The 12,830-nt window shown below is 38.9% G+C and overlaps 1 protein-coding gene across 8 annotated transcripts in view; it reads left to right on the top strand.

Annotated features, from left to right (window-relative positions):
• MAP3K15 (mitogen-activated protein kinase kinase kinase 15) overlaps positions 1-12,830 on the top strand; it is an 83,126-nt gene that overhangs the window by 40,976 nt on the left and 29,320 nt on the right. For all 8 annotated transcript variants that reach the window (XM_071749336.1, XM_071749328.1, XM_071749319.1 and 5 more), the window contains 4 exons: positions 9,278-9,448; positions 10,524-10,636; positions 11,657-11,816; positions 12,431-12,581. In XM_071749336.1, coding sequence (XP_071605437.1) covers positions 9,278-9,448; positions 10,524-10,636; positions 11,657-11,816; positions 12,431-12,581 — 595 coding nt within the window. The remainder of the gene's footprint in view (positions 1-9,277; positions 9,449-10,523; positions 10,637-11,656; positions 11,817-12,430; positions 12,582-12,830) is intronic.

The raw sequence follows: 12,830 nt of genomic DNA, 5'->3' as shown, positions 1-12,830 counted from the left end.
AGTTTTACAACAGCAAGAATGCAGAGTTTAACTTCTAGAGAAGTTTTTGCCATCTTGAAACAAAAGTATGGGCAAAAGTCCAAAGTTAATATTTGGACATTTTCATAATTTTCACGTAGTTCAAAATGACCCCTGAAGTGTTGCTTTTAGCATCTGCAGTTTTGGAATTACTCATTTAATCTGTTTGAAATTAAAGTCCTTTTAGCAAGTTCTATAAGATCTATTTATAAAAATAAAGGACAATGTTTTCACTTAATATTCTATGATTTTTGGCTTAAAGAACAGCATTAATGTTGCTCAGTACAAATGATTGAGTCCACCAGAAACAAAATACATCCTAAGAAAAACAGAATTAGCAGCTGTAAGAATGTCTGACCCTACAGAAGTTAATGTTTGCTTAATATCATTATGGAAGTGTAGCAGAACTGTCATTGTAATCGACAGAGAAAGTAATTTATTTGCTCTTGGATGCTGTAACTGGATTCTGTGGGCAATTAATTTCAGTTAGCATTTTCAAGGCAGTCTTAGCTCTAGTGCTGCACAGAGTTGGTGATGTGGCAGGCAAGTGGTGGATAATTGCTTCTTTGGGTCTTTGCTGCTACATCAGGTGGGTGTAAGCCCAATCTGAACTCCAGTTCAGTTGTGTGCAGTTTGGGGTCCAAGTTAACAAGTGGTGCTAAGGGAAAGGACAGGGATGTTTTGCTTTCGACTCAGCACTGTGCCAGTTTAGCTGCATGTATTCTGGTTCAGAGCCAGCCCAGCCCTGATCTGGCTTGGGTTGTAAGCAAAACAATCCTAGGCCTGCCTGCAAAGAACTTAGCAGGAGTGTGAACTGTGCACAAATGTGCTGAAGTACTTGCTATGATCATATTTCCTCTCAAATAGCTCTAGGAGATCCTTCTCTACCAGAGGGGGGTGGACTAGGTGATCCCTAGAGGTCCCTTCCAACCCCTTACTATTCTGTGATGCGTGGGGGAGGCAGACGTTTTCATGCTAATTTCTGGCACCCTGATTGACAGAGCGGGTTTGTAAGCACAGGCCCTCTCCTAGATCTTTGTCTTCTTGCCAGGTTAGCATTTCAAAGCAGACCATTGCGGGAATCTAAGATTTGTCATGTCTTACTTTTGATAAGAGAGGCTAATCATGAATGCTTGCAATGACAGGCTTGTGCTTGTTTCCAAGCCTTGGCTGCCTAAATAGGTCACCCTCCTGGCTCCTTGTTTACAAGCCCTAGGGAGCAAAAGGCCATTCCTCTGCCAGTACCTTGAGTTAATTAATTTTGACTCCACAACCAAGTGGAGCAGGGTGTGCTGTCTTTCATACAGATGTGGACTGGTTTAAGATTTTTCTTGTTGCCTCCCAGCTGAGATTTAGGCATGCTCTTATCTTAAATTTAGGCATAGGATGGAACAAATCTTTAGGTATAAGTCCAGCCTAAAAGTGCAACATTGAATGTTTTCAGTATTTGTATTCACAACATTGGTATGAAGATGCTGTGTAATTAAGCGCTGTGTGTTTCAGAGGTAGATGGCTGTTTGCTTTGGCACTCCATGGATATACCTAGCCTGGGAGGCAAACACTGAGTAAGCAGATGAGATATGGGAGCTGTCATGAAAGATTTTTCTCATAGCTCCAGATTCTTGAAAGCAAAGAAATTTCTGAATTAAGACTAATTTTTATTTCCAGCATTTAAAATGTATGTCAAATTGAAGGCTCTTTTTTTGTTTGATTGGTTGCGTGGGTTTTGGTTTGGTTTGGTTTTTTTTTCGAGAGCTTTGCCCCTGGTGTGGTGCAGTGTGGAACAGTTGGAGGTGAGCTGGTCGCTATATTACATTTTGTGTTGATCTGCTTGTTAAAGAGGCAAGTGCTGTATGATAAATATCATCTATTATATGGCACAGTCCTCTGCCCCACCCATGAAGTATCATTAGTTCCTTATGGGTCCTGTCATGTTTATTGTTGTGATACTTGAGTAATTCATCACTATATCATGGAGAAATAGAACATTGGTGTTTACTTACATTTACAGATGTGGAAGTAACACACAGATACATGGAGGCCGGTAATGAAAAGTTCTTGGCTTGAGCTGTCTACAATTTTTCTTTTGCAGTATAAAGTATCATGAAATGTATTTTTAAATCCTATTGTCTTCAATAAATGTAAATCCACCCTTATTAATTAGCCTTCAGGTTCTCAGGCTAGTGTTCCAATAAAATTAGGGCAGCAGATTTGTGTAGCAAGTCTTTGGGTGAAGGGGCCCACATAAAACATAGTCATGCAGAATGGCCTCCAGCTGCTTCAGGTGTATGCTTGTTCTTTCTCCTGCAGCTCCTCTACCTGCATCCCAACTCCCAAGTTGAGGGCCTCAAAACCAATACTGAATGCAAGTCCATGGCAGAACCTCACAGTAAAATTGTCTCTTAGTGAGATTCTCAGTGGTCATGTTTCATTTAAACAAAAAGAAAAAAAAAATAAAGAAACCAAAACCCTGCCTTGATCCCACAGTTTAATTTTATATTGGCTAGTACACACATGGGGCCTGAATTTACATTGTAATGATGACTTGAATCTCTGTTTCTTCTGAAATTTTGAGAGTTTAGCACTTTTTAAAAAGAGTGTTTCTATGTGTTGTGCTATGGTTTGTTTATCACTGTTACTTTTTTTCCTATGTGACTTACAGCTACAGTTTGTGGGAGTGAATTAGGTTAATAGTGATGGCTTTAGAACCTAGCGCTTGCCAGATGAGCTCATAAAGTGATTTAATGTGCTTTATTAATGCATTATATATGCATATGTTCATGCCTTTTGTTTCTGTAATAACAGTATTTCAATTTTTTAAAGCATCATGAGGATTAATTGCAAGCAACAGTTAAATTTTTGATCCATATGGAAAAACCACAAAACACTAAAAAAAAAATAAACCTTTAACATCTGCTTTCAAAATTATTATTGTTTTCCACCAGGTAGCAATAACCAATATTACATTTTCTAAAGGTTCATAGGACCTTATTTAATAATTTTAGAATAAAATTAAACATTCACTATTGTGCTTTATATTGCCTAAAATTGTGGAAAAGCATTGAGCAACCCACGTGAGCAGTACAAATCATGATCAAAGCAAGTGGGACAGGAACGTTTTGCAATGCATTTCTGTGAATTTTACATGCTTATAATCAGGTTAAGAGTAATACAAAAAGATGCTAGTTTGTTCTGCATTGTTTCCTGTTGCTTTTCTATGTATATAGAATCGCAGAATGGTTTGGGTTGAAAGGGACCTTAAAGACCATCTACTTCCAACCCCTCCATCATGGTCAGAGACTCCTTCCCCTAGATCAGGTTGCTCAAGGCCCCATCCAACCTGTCCTTGAAGGCTTCCAGAGATGATGTGTCAACAACTTCTCTGGGAAACCTGTTCCATTGCCTTACCATTCTCATAGTAAAGAATTTCCTCCTAATATCTAATCTAAATCTCACCTCTTCAAGTTCTAAACCATTGCCCCTGTCCTCTCACTACACAGATAAACTCAGTCCTACCACAGCTTTCTTTTAGACCCCACTCTAGTATTGGAAAGCCTCTATAAGGTCACCTCAAAGCCTCTTCTTCTCCAGGCTGAACAACCTCAGCTTCCTCAGCCTGTCTTCATAGGGGAGGTGCTCCATCATTTTAGTGTCTCTCCCCTGGACACACTCAAGGAGCTCTATGTCCTTGGACATTGAACTCCAGGTGTGTTCTCACAGGAGCAGAGTGGGAGGGGAGAATCACCTCTCTTGACTGTCTGTCTGTGCTTCTTTTGATGCAGCCCAGGACCCAGTTGGCTTTCTGGGCTGCAAGCACACATTGAGGGCACATGTTAAGCTTCTGGTGCACCATCATCCCCAAGTCCTTCTTCTCAGGGCTGTCCAAAATTCTTTCTCCTCTCAACCTGTATGTGTGCATGGGATTGCCTCAGCCCAGGTGCAGAACCTTGCACTTGGCCTTGTTGAACTTCATGTTAAGTGTTCTTGTCAGCTGTCTGCTTGCTTTAGGATCTACTTCACTAACTTAGCACTTCATTGGAAAATTGTTCATGATTTGCAATACGCTTATTCTTGGGTATTTTCCATCTGGCCTTGTTTACCAGGACTGGAGTTACAAAGTTCTGGAAGCTTCCAAAGGGGCCAAAACGTATGCCAAATTCTGTTTAAAACAGAGTACATTTTAAAACCAAACCCAGCTCCAGCATGAGGCCAAAGCTATGAAGACTTTAGTCCCTTTCTAAGGCAATTCTATCTTCATTTATATTAAAGACAAGGGCATCTGCAGTTGCTGTTATTTAACTCAGCATGCTGTGTTTTAACAAGCACCATATTCCAGTACAGTAATAAAAAAGACAATTAGCAAGTGAAGAGCATGACAGGGTGCAAGTAGAAAATCACTAGTAATTGTGAATAATAGGAGCCATAGGAAATTATTCCCTTTGTAAAACACTGGGTTATTTAAAATGTTCCATTCTGTGATTACCCAGATTTAGTAAAAAGCACATAAAAAACCCACCTCATTTTTGATGAGTGGCTGGAATGAAGCACCTGAAGTGTATGTAAAAGGGGGAGAGGGGGAAGGGGATAGGGGAAAGCTTGTTTTTCTTACTGTCATGTACAATTTCAGACTTGCAAATTTAGTTCCAATCTCAAAGACTAATTTATGGTCTTGTTTTCCTCATTCATTGTTTTAGATATTGTAGGTTCTACAATCAAATTGCATCCTCCATGAATTGTGTCTTAACTCACAAATTCATTTAATGTTTTAAGCAAATGTAATAACTCCACTTCAAATTAGTTGTGTTCCTTAGTAATTAAAAAAAATATTTTTTTGCTGTAGATTTCTGTACAATTAGTAGCAGTTCAGATCATCTACTGTAGCGTCATTAAGGCATCCTTTAACAGTGTCCAATTTTTATGCATGAAAATTAAAGATATACATTTCATTATTGATATGTCATTGCTGTAAAAAAAGGTATCGTACATAATAATGTAGCTAATAAATGACCACAATATTGCATATGATGCCCAGTTATTTTATTGCACTAACTAAGTTGTCTCACTGACATTTCCTCTGCAATGTGACAGTGAGATCAGGGCTTTTTTTAGTCGTAACATGCAGTAAACTATTCACAGTGTTAGGGATTGGAAGGGACCTCAAGAGATCATTGAGTCCAACCCCCATTGGTTGATAGCTGCTTCAAGGCTAGAATTCAAAGAAAAACAAGATTCATATAGGAATAGAGAAAACAGTTTACTCTTTGAATGTACTTTTATACAGGAAACATTTTCAGGATTGATTTTTGGTATGGTTTGATTTATTCCCATGGAGATTGCTCTTCAAGAAATCTACTTATAGAAGCATTAATAAGAGATCAAGTCAATAAGTCAACATGACATATAGAAGAAACCAAGTGGATTCCCTTCAGCAAATTACTTTTCCCTGGCATATGGTTTTCTGTATTACATAGTCTTCTGCAGCAAGACAGATGAAAATAAGCCATATAGGAAAAGATGTGGAAAAAAAAAGCAGCTGTTATCTACAGAGTGAGATAATTCTTGTCCCATTGAAAACTATGCTCTTCCTCTTGACTTTGTTGGACATAGTCTTGTTTCACTAAGCATAGTTCTGGTTCCTTAACCATGCCAAAGTTTTAAAGCTGGTAAAATCAGCCTATGAAGGAGGAAGAATTTTAGGGAGAGTTAAAACTAGGACTCAGTATAGTAACGGTGGTAGAGATATTTTGGAGAAGAGACTTCAAGGGGGAAGAAGGAAGCCATGAAATCAAAAAAGGAAGAAAAAAAATTAAAAATTATTATTATTTTTTTTCTATAAGGCTGTGTTTTTCCAGGCTGTCAGTGTTTGAGGATGAGGAAAGACAAGCATCTTAAGGATGGCCATATTGGCTTAAGGCACAGTTTCTTCTACCCTGGATTCCTGTCTTTGACAGTGGTGAATAGCAGACACCTGTGAAAGAGTATAGTGGTAAATTGTCCTAAATATTCTGACTGCTTCTACCAACTTGTGGCTCAGGGAATTCCGGAGACAGCAATGGTAAATTTTGTGTTTGTCAAGTAAATTTGGGAAGGGAAAGGGAGGATAGATATGTAAAGAGAGAGTGCTTTCAGCAAATGATGATTCACTGCTGTTTTTGTAACTTCTCTCCATTAGCACAAACTCAGAGAAAATTTGGACAAACTGAAGCAAACCTCTACAAATTGTTCTTGCACTTTGGAGCAGGAGAATCCTAGGAAACTGCAGGTGGTGGATGGGGACTGATCTGTGGAGAAAGTGTTTCTGGTACCCTTAGCAGTTTATGAATTTTTAATCTAAGAATGTCTCAGATCCCTTAACTATATGTAGCTAAGGATGTTGTGTGTATGATAAAAGACCATGCATATATTCTCTAGGACTTACTGCTTGGTTCCCCCATGGAAACAAGCAAGGATGTCGCAGCAGCAAAGAGTACCTTTGGACTTCTAAATCCAAGCTACAATTCTGGTGACTGAAGCTGCCAAGTTGTGGGACAGCAGCTTCTTTTGGAGAGGGAGAAGAGAGCGTGGAGAAATGGGGATGGGGTGGGTAGAAAGGGAAAAAATCCCGTCATAACTTAGTAATAAAGTTTTAAATTTTACTGTGTTTTTGGAAGAAGTGATATTGCTTTGTTTGACAAGTTGTCCCTTATCTTTAGAGTGAAGTGATTTTAGTCGAATACCTCTCTTAATGAATAAGAGTGTCTGACTCCAATCCTGGGTTAAGACAAAATATGACATTGAGATGGCATCAAGACCAGCAAGTTAGAACATATGATACAAAACTGAAGTTGCATCCTAGCTTGGCCATGCCTCAGTTCTGCTTGTTCAGTCTATGTATTTGTATGTACATACTTAAAGATTTTTTTTTTATTATGCGCTAAGCTGTTTTTAGCAGGTGTGTAGCCCTGTAGAGTGCTTCAGAGAGGTAAAGGAATTAGTTGGTATCTGGAAAGGACAAGGAAACAGATAAAAGAGGCTTGTATAGACAGGGAAGTGAGAAAACTGCTTCTGTGATTAAAGGAACATGGTAGATTAAGTACACAGATAAATCCTGTGGCAATGCTGCAATGAGCAAATTGGCAAGTGAATCAGCAGCTTATGGAGGATGCAAACTATCAGGCAAAACTAAATGAGCAGCTGAACATATATACTAATTTAGAGGAAGCAATTAGAAGCTATAAAGGTGTTGTGCCTGACAACATATTTTTCTTTTCAGAGAAAAACCTTAAATAGCCAGTTGTGTCTCAAAAGCCTTATAAGGTTTATTGAAGCATTCCTCACACAGAAACTGTTCCATGACATTGATCTTTCTTCTCTCCCTTTGATTATTTTTTTTTCTTAATTCTAGTAGTTTAGTTTCTTCTTCAAATGTACCCTGAAACTGCACACAGTACTGAAGCTTGGCATGTCTGGTATTTGTAAAAAGACATCATGATGATTTTAATATTTACTCTCTGTCCAAGACATGAGCTTTGTTTTAACATAGTTTCTGAATAAATTGTAATAGTATGCTTTTTTTCCTAGTACATTTGCCACTGAACTACATCATGTAAAGGTGCAACTGAATTTTGAAAGAATCTTTAAATTGTGGTTATTGACTTTTAAAACTGCTTCCCCCAAACCCAGACAAACCATGAAGAGTAACACATAACTGGGAACTACAGGCCAGACAGTCTCACCTCTGTGCCTGGCAAAATCATGGAGCAGATCCTCACTCTGCTAAGGCACATAGAAAACGAGGAGGTGGATGGTGGCAACCAACTTGGCTTCACTAAGGGCAAGTAGTGTCTGACAAATTTGATTGCCTTTTACAACGAGGTCACAGCATAGAGCAGACAAGGGAAGAGCAATTGATGTAATCTACCTGGATTTATGCAAATCATTCAGAGCAGTCCTGCATGACATCCTGATCTCTAAATTGGAAAGATATGCATCTGACAGATAGCTTGATGTTCAAATGGGCACCAGTGACAAGGGGGTGGTACCAGGGCATTGCTGTTGAACATCTTTGTTGGAGACGTGGGCAGTGGATTTGCATGCACCCTCAGTTTGCTGACAAGACCAAGCTGTGTGGTGTAGTTGACAGGAGACCATCCAGAGGGACCTTGAGAGGCTTGAGAAGTGGTCCTGTGCCAACCCTGTGAAGTTCAGCAAGGCCAAGTGCAAGGTCCTTCAACTGTGTTAGGGCAATCCCAGGCACAAATATAGGTTGGATGGAGATTGGATTGAGAACAGCTCCGAGGAAGGGTTCAACGTGAGCCCACAATGTCCATTTGCAGCCCAGAAAGCCGTCCTGTGCTGCATCAAAAGAAGCATGGCCAGCAGCTTGAGGGAGGTTTTTCTCCCCCTCTGTTCTGCTCTTGTGAGACTCACACCTGGAGTACTGTATCAAGTTCTGGAGCCCCCAGCACAAAATTATAGCAGCTTTACAGTATCTAAAGCAGCTTACAAGAAATCTGAGGATTAACTTTCTACAAGTGTAGCGACAGGATGAAGGGGAATGGTTTTAAAGTGGAAGAGGGTAGACCTAAGTTAGACATTAGGGAGAGATTCTTCACTGTGAGGGTGGTGAGACACTGGCTCAGATTGCCCAGGGATGGTGTGGATGCCCCCTCCCTGGTGGTGTTCAAGGGCAGGTTGGATGGGACTTTGAGCAACCTGGTCAAGTGGAAGGTGTCCCTGCCCTGCCTAGTTGAAACTAGATGATCTTTGAGGTCCCTTCCAACCCAAACTGTTCCATGATTCTGCCATTTTCATTGCATGTGTATGCAGATGTGTTTAAGATGGGATGAATCTTATCCTGAAGATGGAGAGACTAACAGATTGTATGCTGAAGAACACTGATGACAAATGCCTATTTCAAAATTATGTTTCATTCTTAGAGTGACTAGTTTGTGTGATACCATGAGAAACATACATATTTCAGTGGAAGCTGATCTATAACCAAGGAGCAGTAAAATGAACTGGTAGTATCCTTTCTGTAGTACTGCCTATTGGGATTCTGGACTTAAATCAGTTCTTGTGTGAGCTAGAAGTAGAGTCACATGATAACTGAATACATCTGTTTTTTATCAATCAACAGTCATATATTGGTGTAAATAAAGCCAGGTCTGTATGTAGTAATGATAGATGTGCTGTAAATAGATGGCAGATAATGTTATTCCACCATCTTGCAGTTACTGTTTCAGATCTGAACTTATTTATTTTATGTATTTAATTCCAGAAGAAACAATGCAGGTGACAGAGAGAAGGCACTGCAAGTTATGCTTCAAGTTCTGCAGACTTGTGATCACCCTGCTCCAGATATGTTTTGCTTATGTGGGAGGATCTACAAGGATATGTTTCTTGATTCTGATTGTAAAGACACTGATAGTCGAGATCATGCCATCGAATGGTAAAAAAAAAACCCATACAAAAATCTCATCTTAAAACTTCTTTCAGACTTTTGTTTAGGAAAATCAGGACTGTGAGAACTAGAAGACCAAATATTCTATTTGTCCTGTCTTTTTTTTTAAGTGTCCTGTTTGTGTAATTGGCTTGCTGAGTGCCAGTTTTTTAGATATATGTTTCCTTGCTTCTCTTTATAGACCATCACAAATATGGAACGATACATACAGTTTACTGAGGAGGACATTCATCTACCTTTTTGTAGAGAAAATATACAGCTTCAAGGTCAAAATGAAGTGCAAGTGTGGTCATACAAATTACACTGGTCCTTTGTGCAAGGATATTTTCCACCTTAGAAATGCAATTATCTACTGTGTATAAAGATATTGATAAACTGCATTATTAACCTTCTTAAGACAGTAAGGCATGCATGTGCATGCAAGATTTCACTGACATACTGTTCATATATGTATTGCTGTATAATCATACAAACTACTGCTGACTGCAGTAACATTAGCAATGTATGGGTTGTATTGTAACTGAAAATATTTGTCTCTCGGTCTTCTTTTTTCCTCCAGATCACTTCAACATGGTTAGTGCAACATAGGCAGTAGTGAACTCTCAGGCTTCATATGGATCTTTTTATTTATAGCACCAGCTATTGGCATGCATTCACCCATTGTCAACTGTGTCTCAATTACCTTTAGTGAATGTGAAGCTTTAAAACAAAAGACTTGGATTGGAGCCTTTTTGTAAAACTTGCACTGAAGACTAATATTTTCATTGCTTCTCTCATATAAGCTAAAATTATGTTCTATGGCATTTCAGAGTTTTGCAGTAACTGGTTTTATTCTAACTGAGCGACACAAGGCAACGGGACATAAAACTGAGTAGCAGGTTTTCTTTCTCTCCATAAGACAAAAAGCTATTTTCTTCCAAGTGCTTTTTGGAAAGAGTGTCATTGGTAGCAGCTAGACATATAGTCCTTATAGTAAATTAATAGCTTAAAACACTTAACAAAATTTTACAGTATTTCAGTTCTTTTATACAGGGAGATGTGAGCTCTTGACTCCTCTCTGCAGGTATCGCAGAGGATTTGAACTCCAGTCAACTCTGTATTCTGGAATTAACCTTGCAGTTTTGCTACTTGTTGCAGGACAACAGTTTGAAAGCTCAATGGAGCTGAGAAAAATAGGTAAATATCCACAGATGAGTTTTCTGGCCCTTTCCCTATGAAGGAAACAAAATGTTTTTAGCAATGGGTTGTCTAGATGAAAAAGCAGTTCAGGTTTTTTGGTTGACAGGTCCTAGATGGCAGTCTAAACACTGGGATCTTGTAGGACTATTTTTCTCTTTATTGCCTTGGAGCAGATTTCTGCTAATTTGGTCCATCTAAGGGGTCCCAGAAATGGGAGAGGAGCACAGAAAGACCAACTTCAGCACATCTGTTAACTGCCTTTACTGCACCACAGAGATTGCCCCATTGCAAAGCCAACAGGGAACAGAGACGGGAAGTGACAGTCTGGCCCAGCTCTCCCCAGGGATGCCAGGAGGCACCCAAAAGGTTTCTGTTGTCCCTGAACTGAGGGATTCACAGAAAGTAGCCTCTGAAAGGATCTACCTGGACATTAACTAGTTTTCTACCCAGATTTGCATCTTTCATGTAGGTGCTAAGTAAAACCCACCACTCCACATCTATAAAGATATCATAGGCCAGAAACATATACAGCTCTTCGTAGGAAGATAACAGCTGAAAATTATATTTGGAATCAGGTCCTGTCTGAAACTCATACTTGAACCTTAAAGGAGAAGAGTGCAAAGATGGCTTTAAATCATTCCCCTGACCTTACTCTGGGCTGGGCTTGTGTAAGCCTCTACCCATTGAACTCTTACTGCAGATGTAGATCTTGAGGACACAGAAATGTGGAGCTGACACTGAGCATCAGGAGGCAGATAGCTCATACAGCACAAGCTGTCACGCAGATACCACTGTGTGTGGTTGGAGTTCTCTCTGTCTGAACTCTATTTGGGATGTTATTTACAGACCCAGCCTCTGTGCTGTGCATATTTGTTTTCCTCAGGAAAACTGGCTCTCTTTATTATCTGTAATACCTAATCAAGTCATATTAGTCTTTCACTGATAGACTTATCAGCAGAAAAGCACTTTCTAGTGTTTTACTCATAGAAAAATATGTTTTTAATTGAAATTTTACAGGTGTACGGTTAAACAGTTTGTTGGGAAGAAAAGGAAGCCTAGAAAAAATGAACAGCTACTGGGATGTGGGACAGTTCTTCAGTGTGAGCATGCTGGCTAATGATGTTGGTAAAGCAGTACAAGCAGCAGAGAAACTTTTTAAGCTGAAACCTCCAGTATGGTATGTGATAGAAGGCTGTAGCTCAAGTACCCAACAACAGGGTTTTAAAACCCAATACAAGTTTTAAAAATCTTGTAGACAATTAGATAACTCAACTGGATTTTCCCATCTGAGGTTGTTTGCAACTCTCTACCTTTATACTCTGTTTGCTTCTTTTGGGAAGGAAGGGAAAAAGTAAGAAACTAAGTTATGTGTCATTGTTGGATGTAGATCCTATTGAACCACATGTTTTATAGGAAAGAATTTGGAAATTAGTGAGGACTCCTTGTAATACAATTGGGAAAAGATTGTAAAAACATTCTTTACACTGTTATATAGCTGCTCCCCTTTCTCACCATGTTCTGGCTCATAATATCCTATCTAATTACCATATAACTACCAGTTCACACAAAGACATTGGTCATTAAATCCTTGTGAACTTAAGGTTTTGACTAAACTTGCTATTCTCTCCAGAAATCTGTAAAAATCAACACAATTTTTTATATTACGGAGGCTTTCTAAGTACATTTAAGCTTTGCAGCTGATTTTTTTGACGTATAAGTAAGTTAAGTGCTGTCAGCATCTGATCAAATTTTGTTTCCTCTCTGCTAACTCCCTAATTCAATACATTCTAGGTACCTGAAATCATTAGTTCAGAATCTGATGTTAATTCAACGTTTCAAGAAACTCACCATAGAGCATTCTCCTAGACAAGAAAGATTGACTTTCTGGCTAGATATAATTTTTGAGGCAACGAAAGAAAAAACTAATGGACTGAGATTTCCAGTAAGATTTTATGTCCAAACGAGTTTTGTATGTCTTATGTTTCTGGATAGGATATAACAAGAATTGAAAGATCCTAAATACAATACCTATATACTTAACTGCTTGCCATTTCATTGCATGAACTGGAACGCTGTATTCTACTAATTGTTGCTTTTTAAAAAACATTTAACCCTAAAAGCATTGTAAGAACTATTTTTAAGTGTCCTACAAAAAAATCATGGTAGTACTGTTTTGTTGTACATAGAAATA

This window comes from Heliangelus exortis, chromosome 1 (assembly GCF_036169615.1).
Source record: "Heliangelus exortis chromosome 1, bHelExo1.hap1, whole genome shotgun sequence".
NCBI classification, from domain to species: Eukaryota; Metazoa; Chordata; class Aves; order Apodiformes; family Trochilidae; genus Heliangelus; species Heliangelus exortis.
Note: the sequence above shows the minus strand (reverse complement) of the source record. Positions and strands in the feature narration are given on the sequence as shown.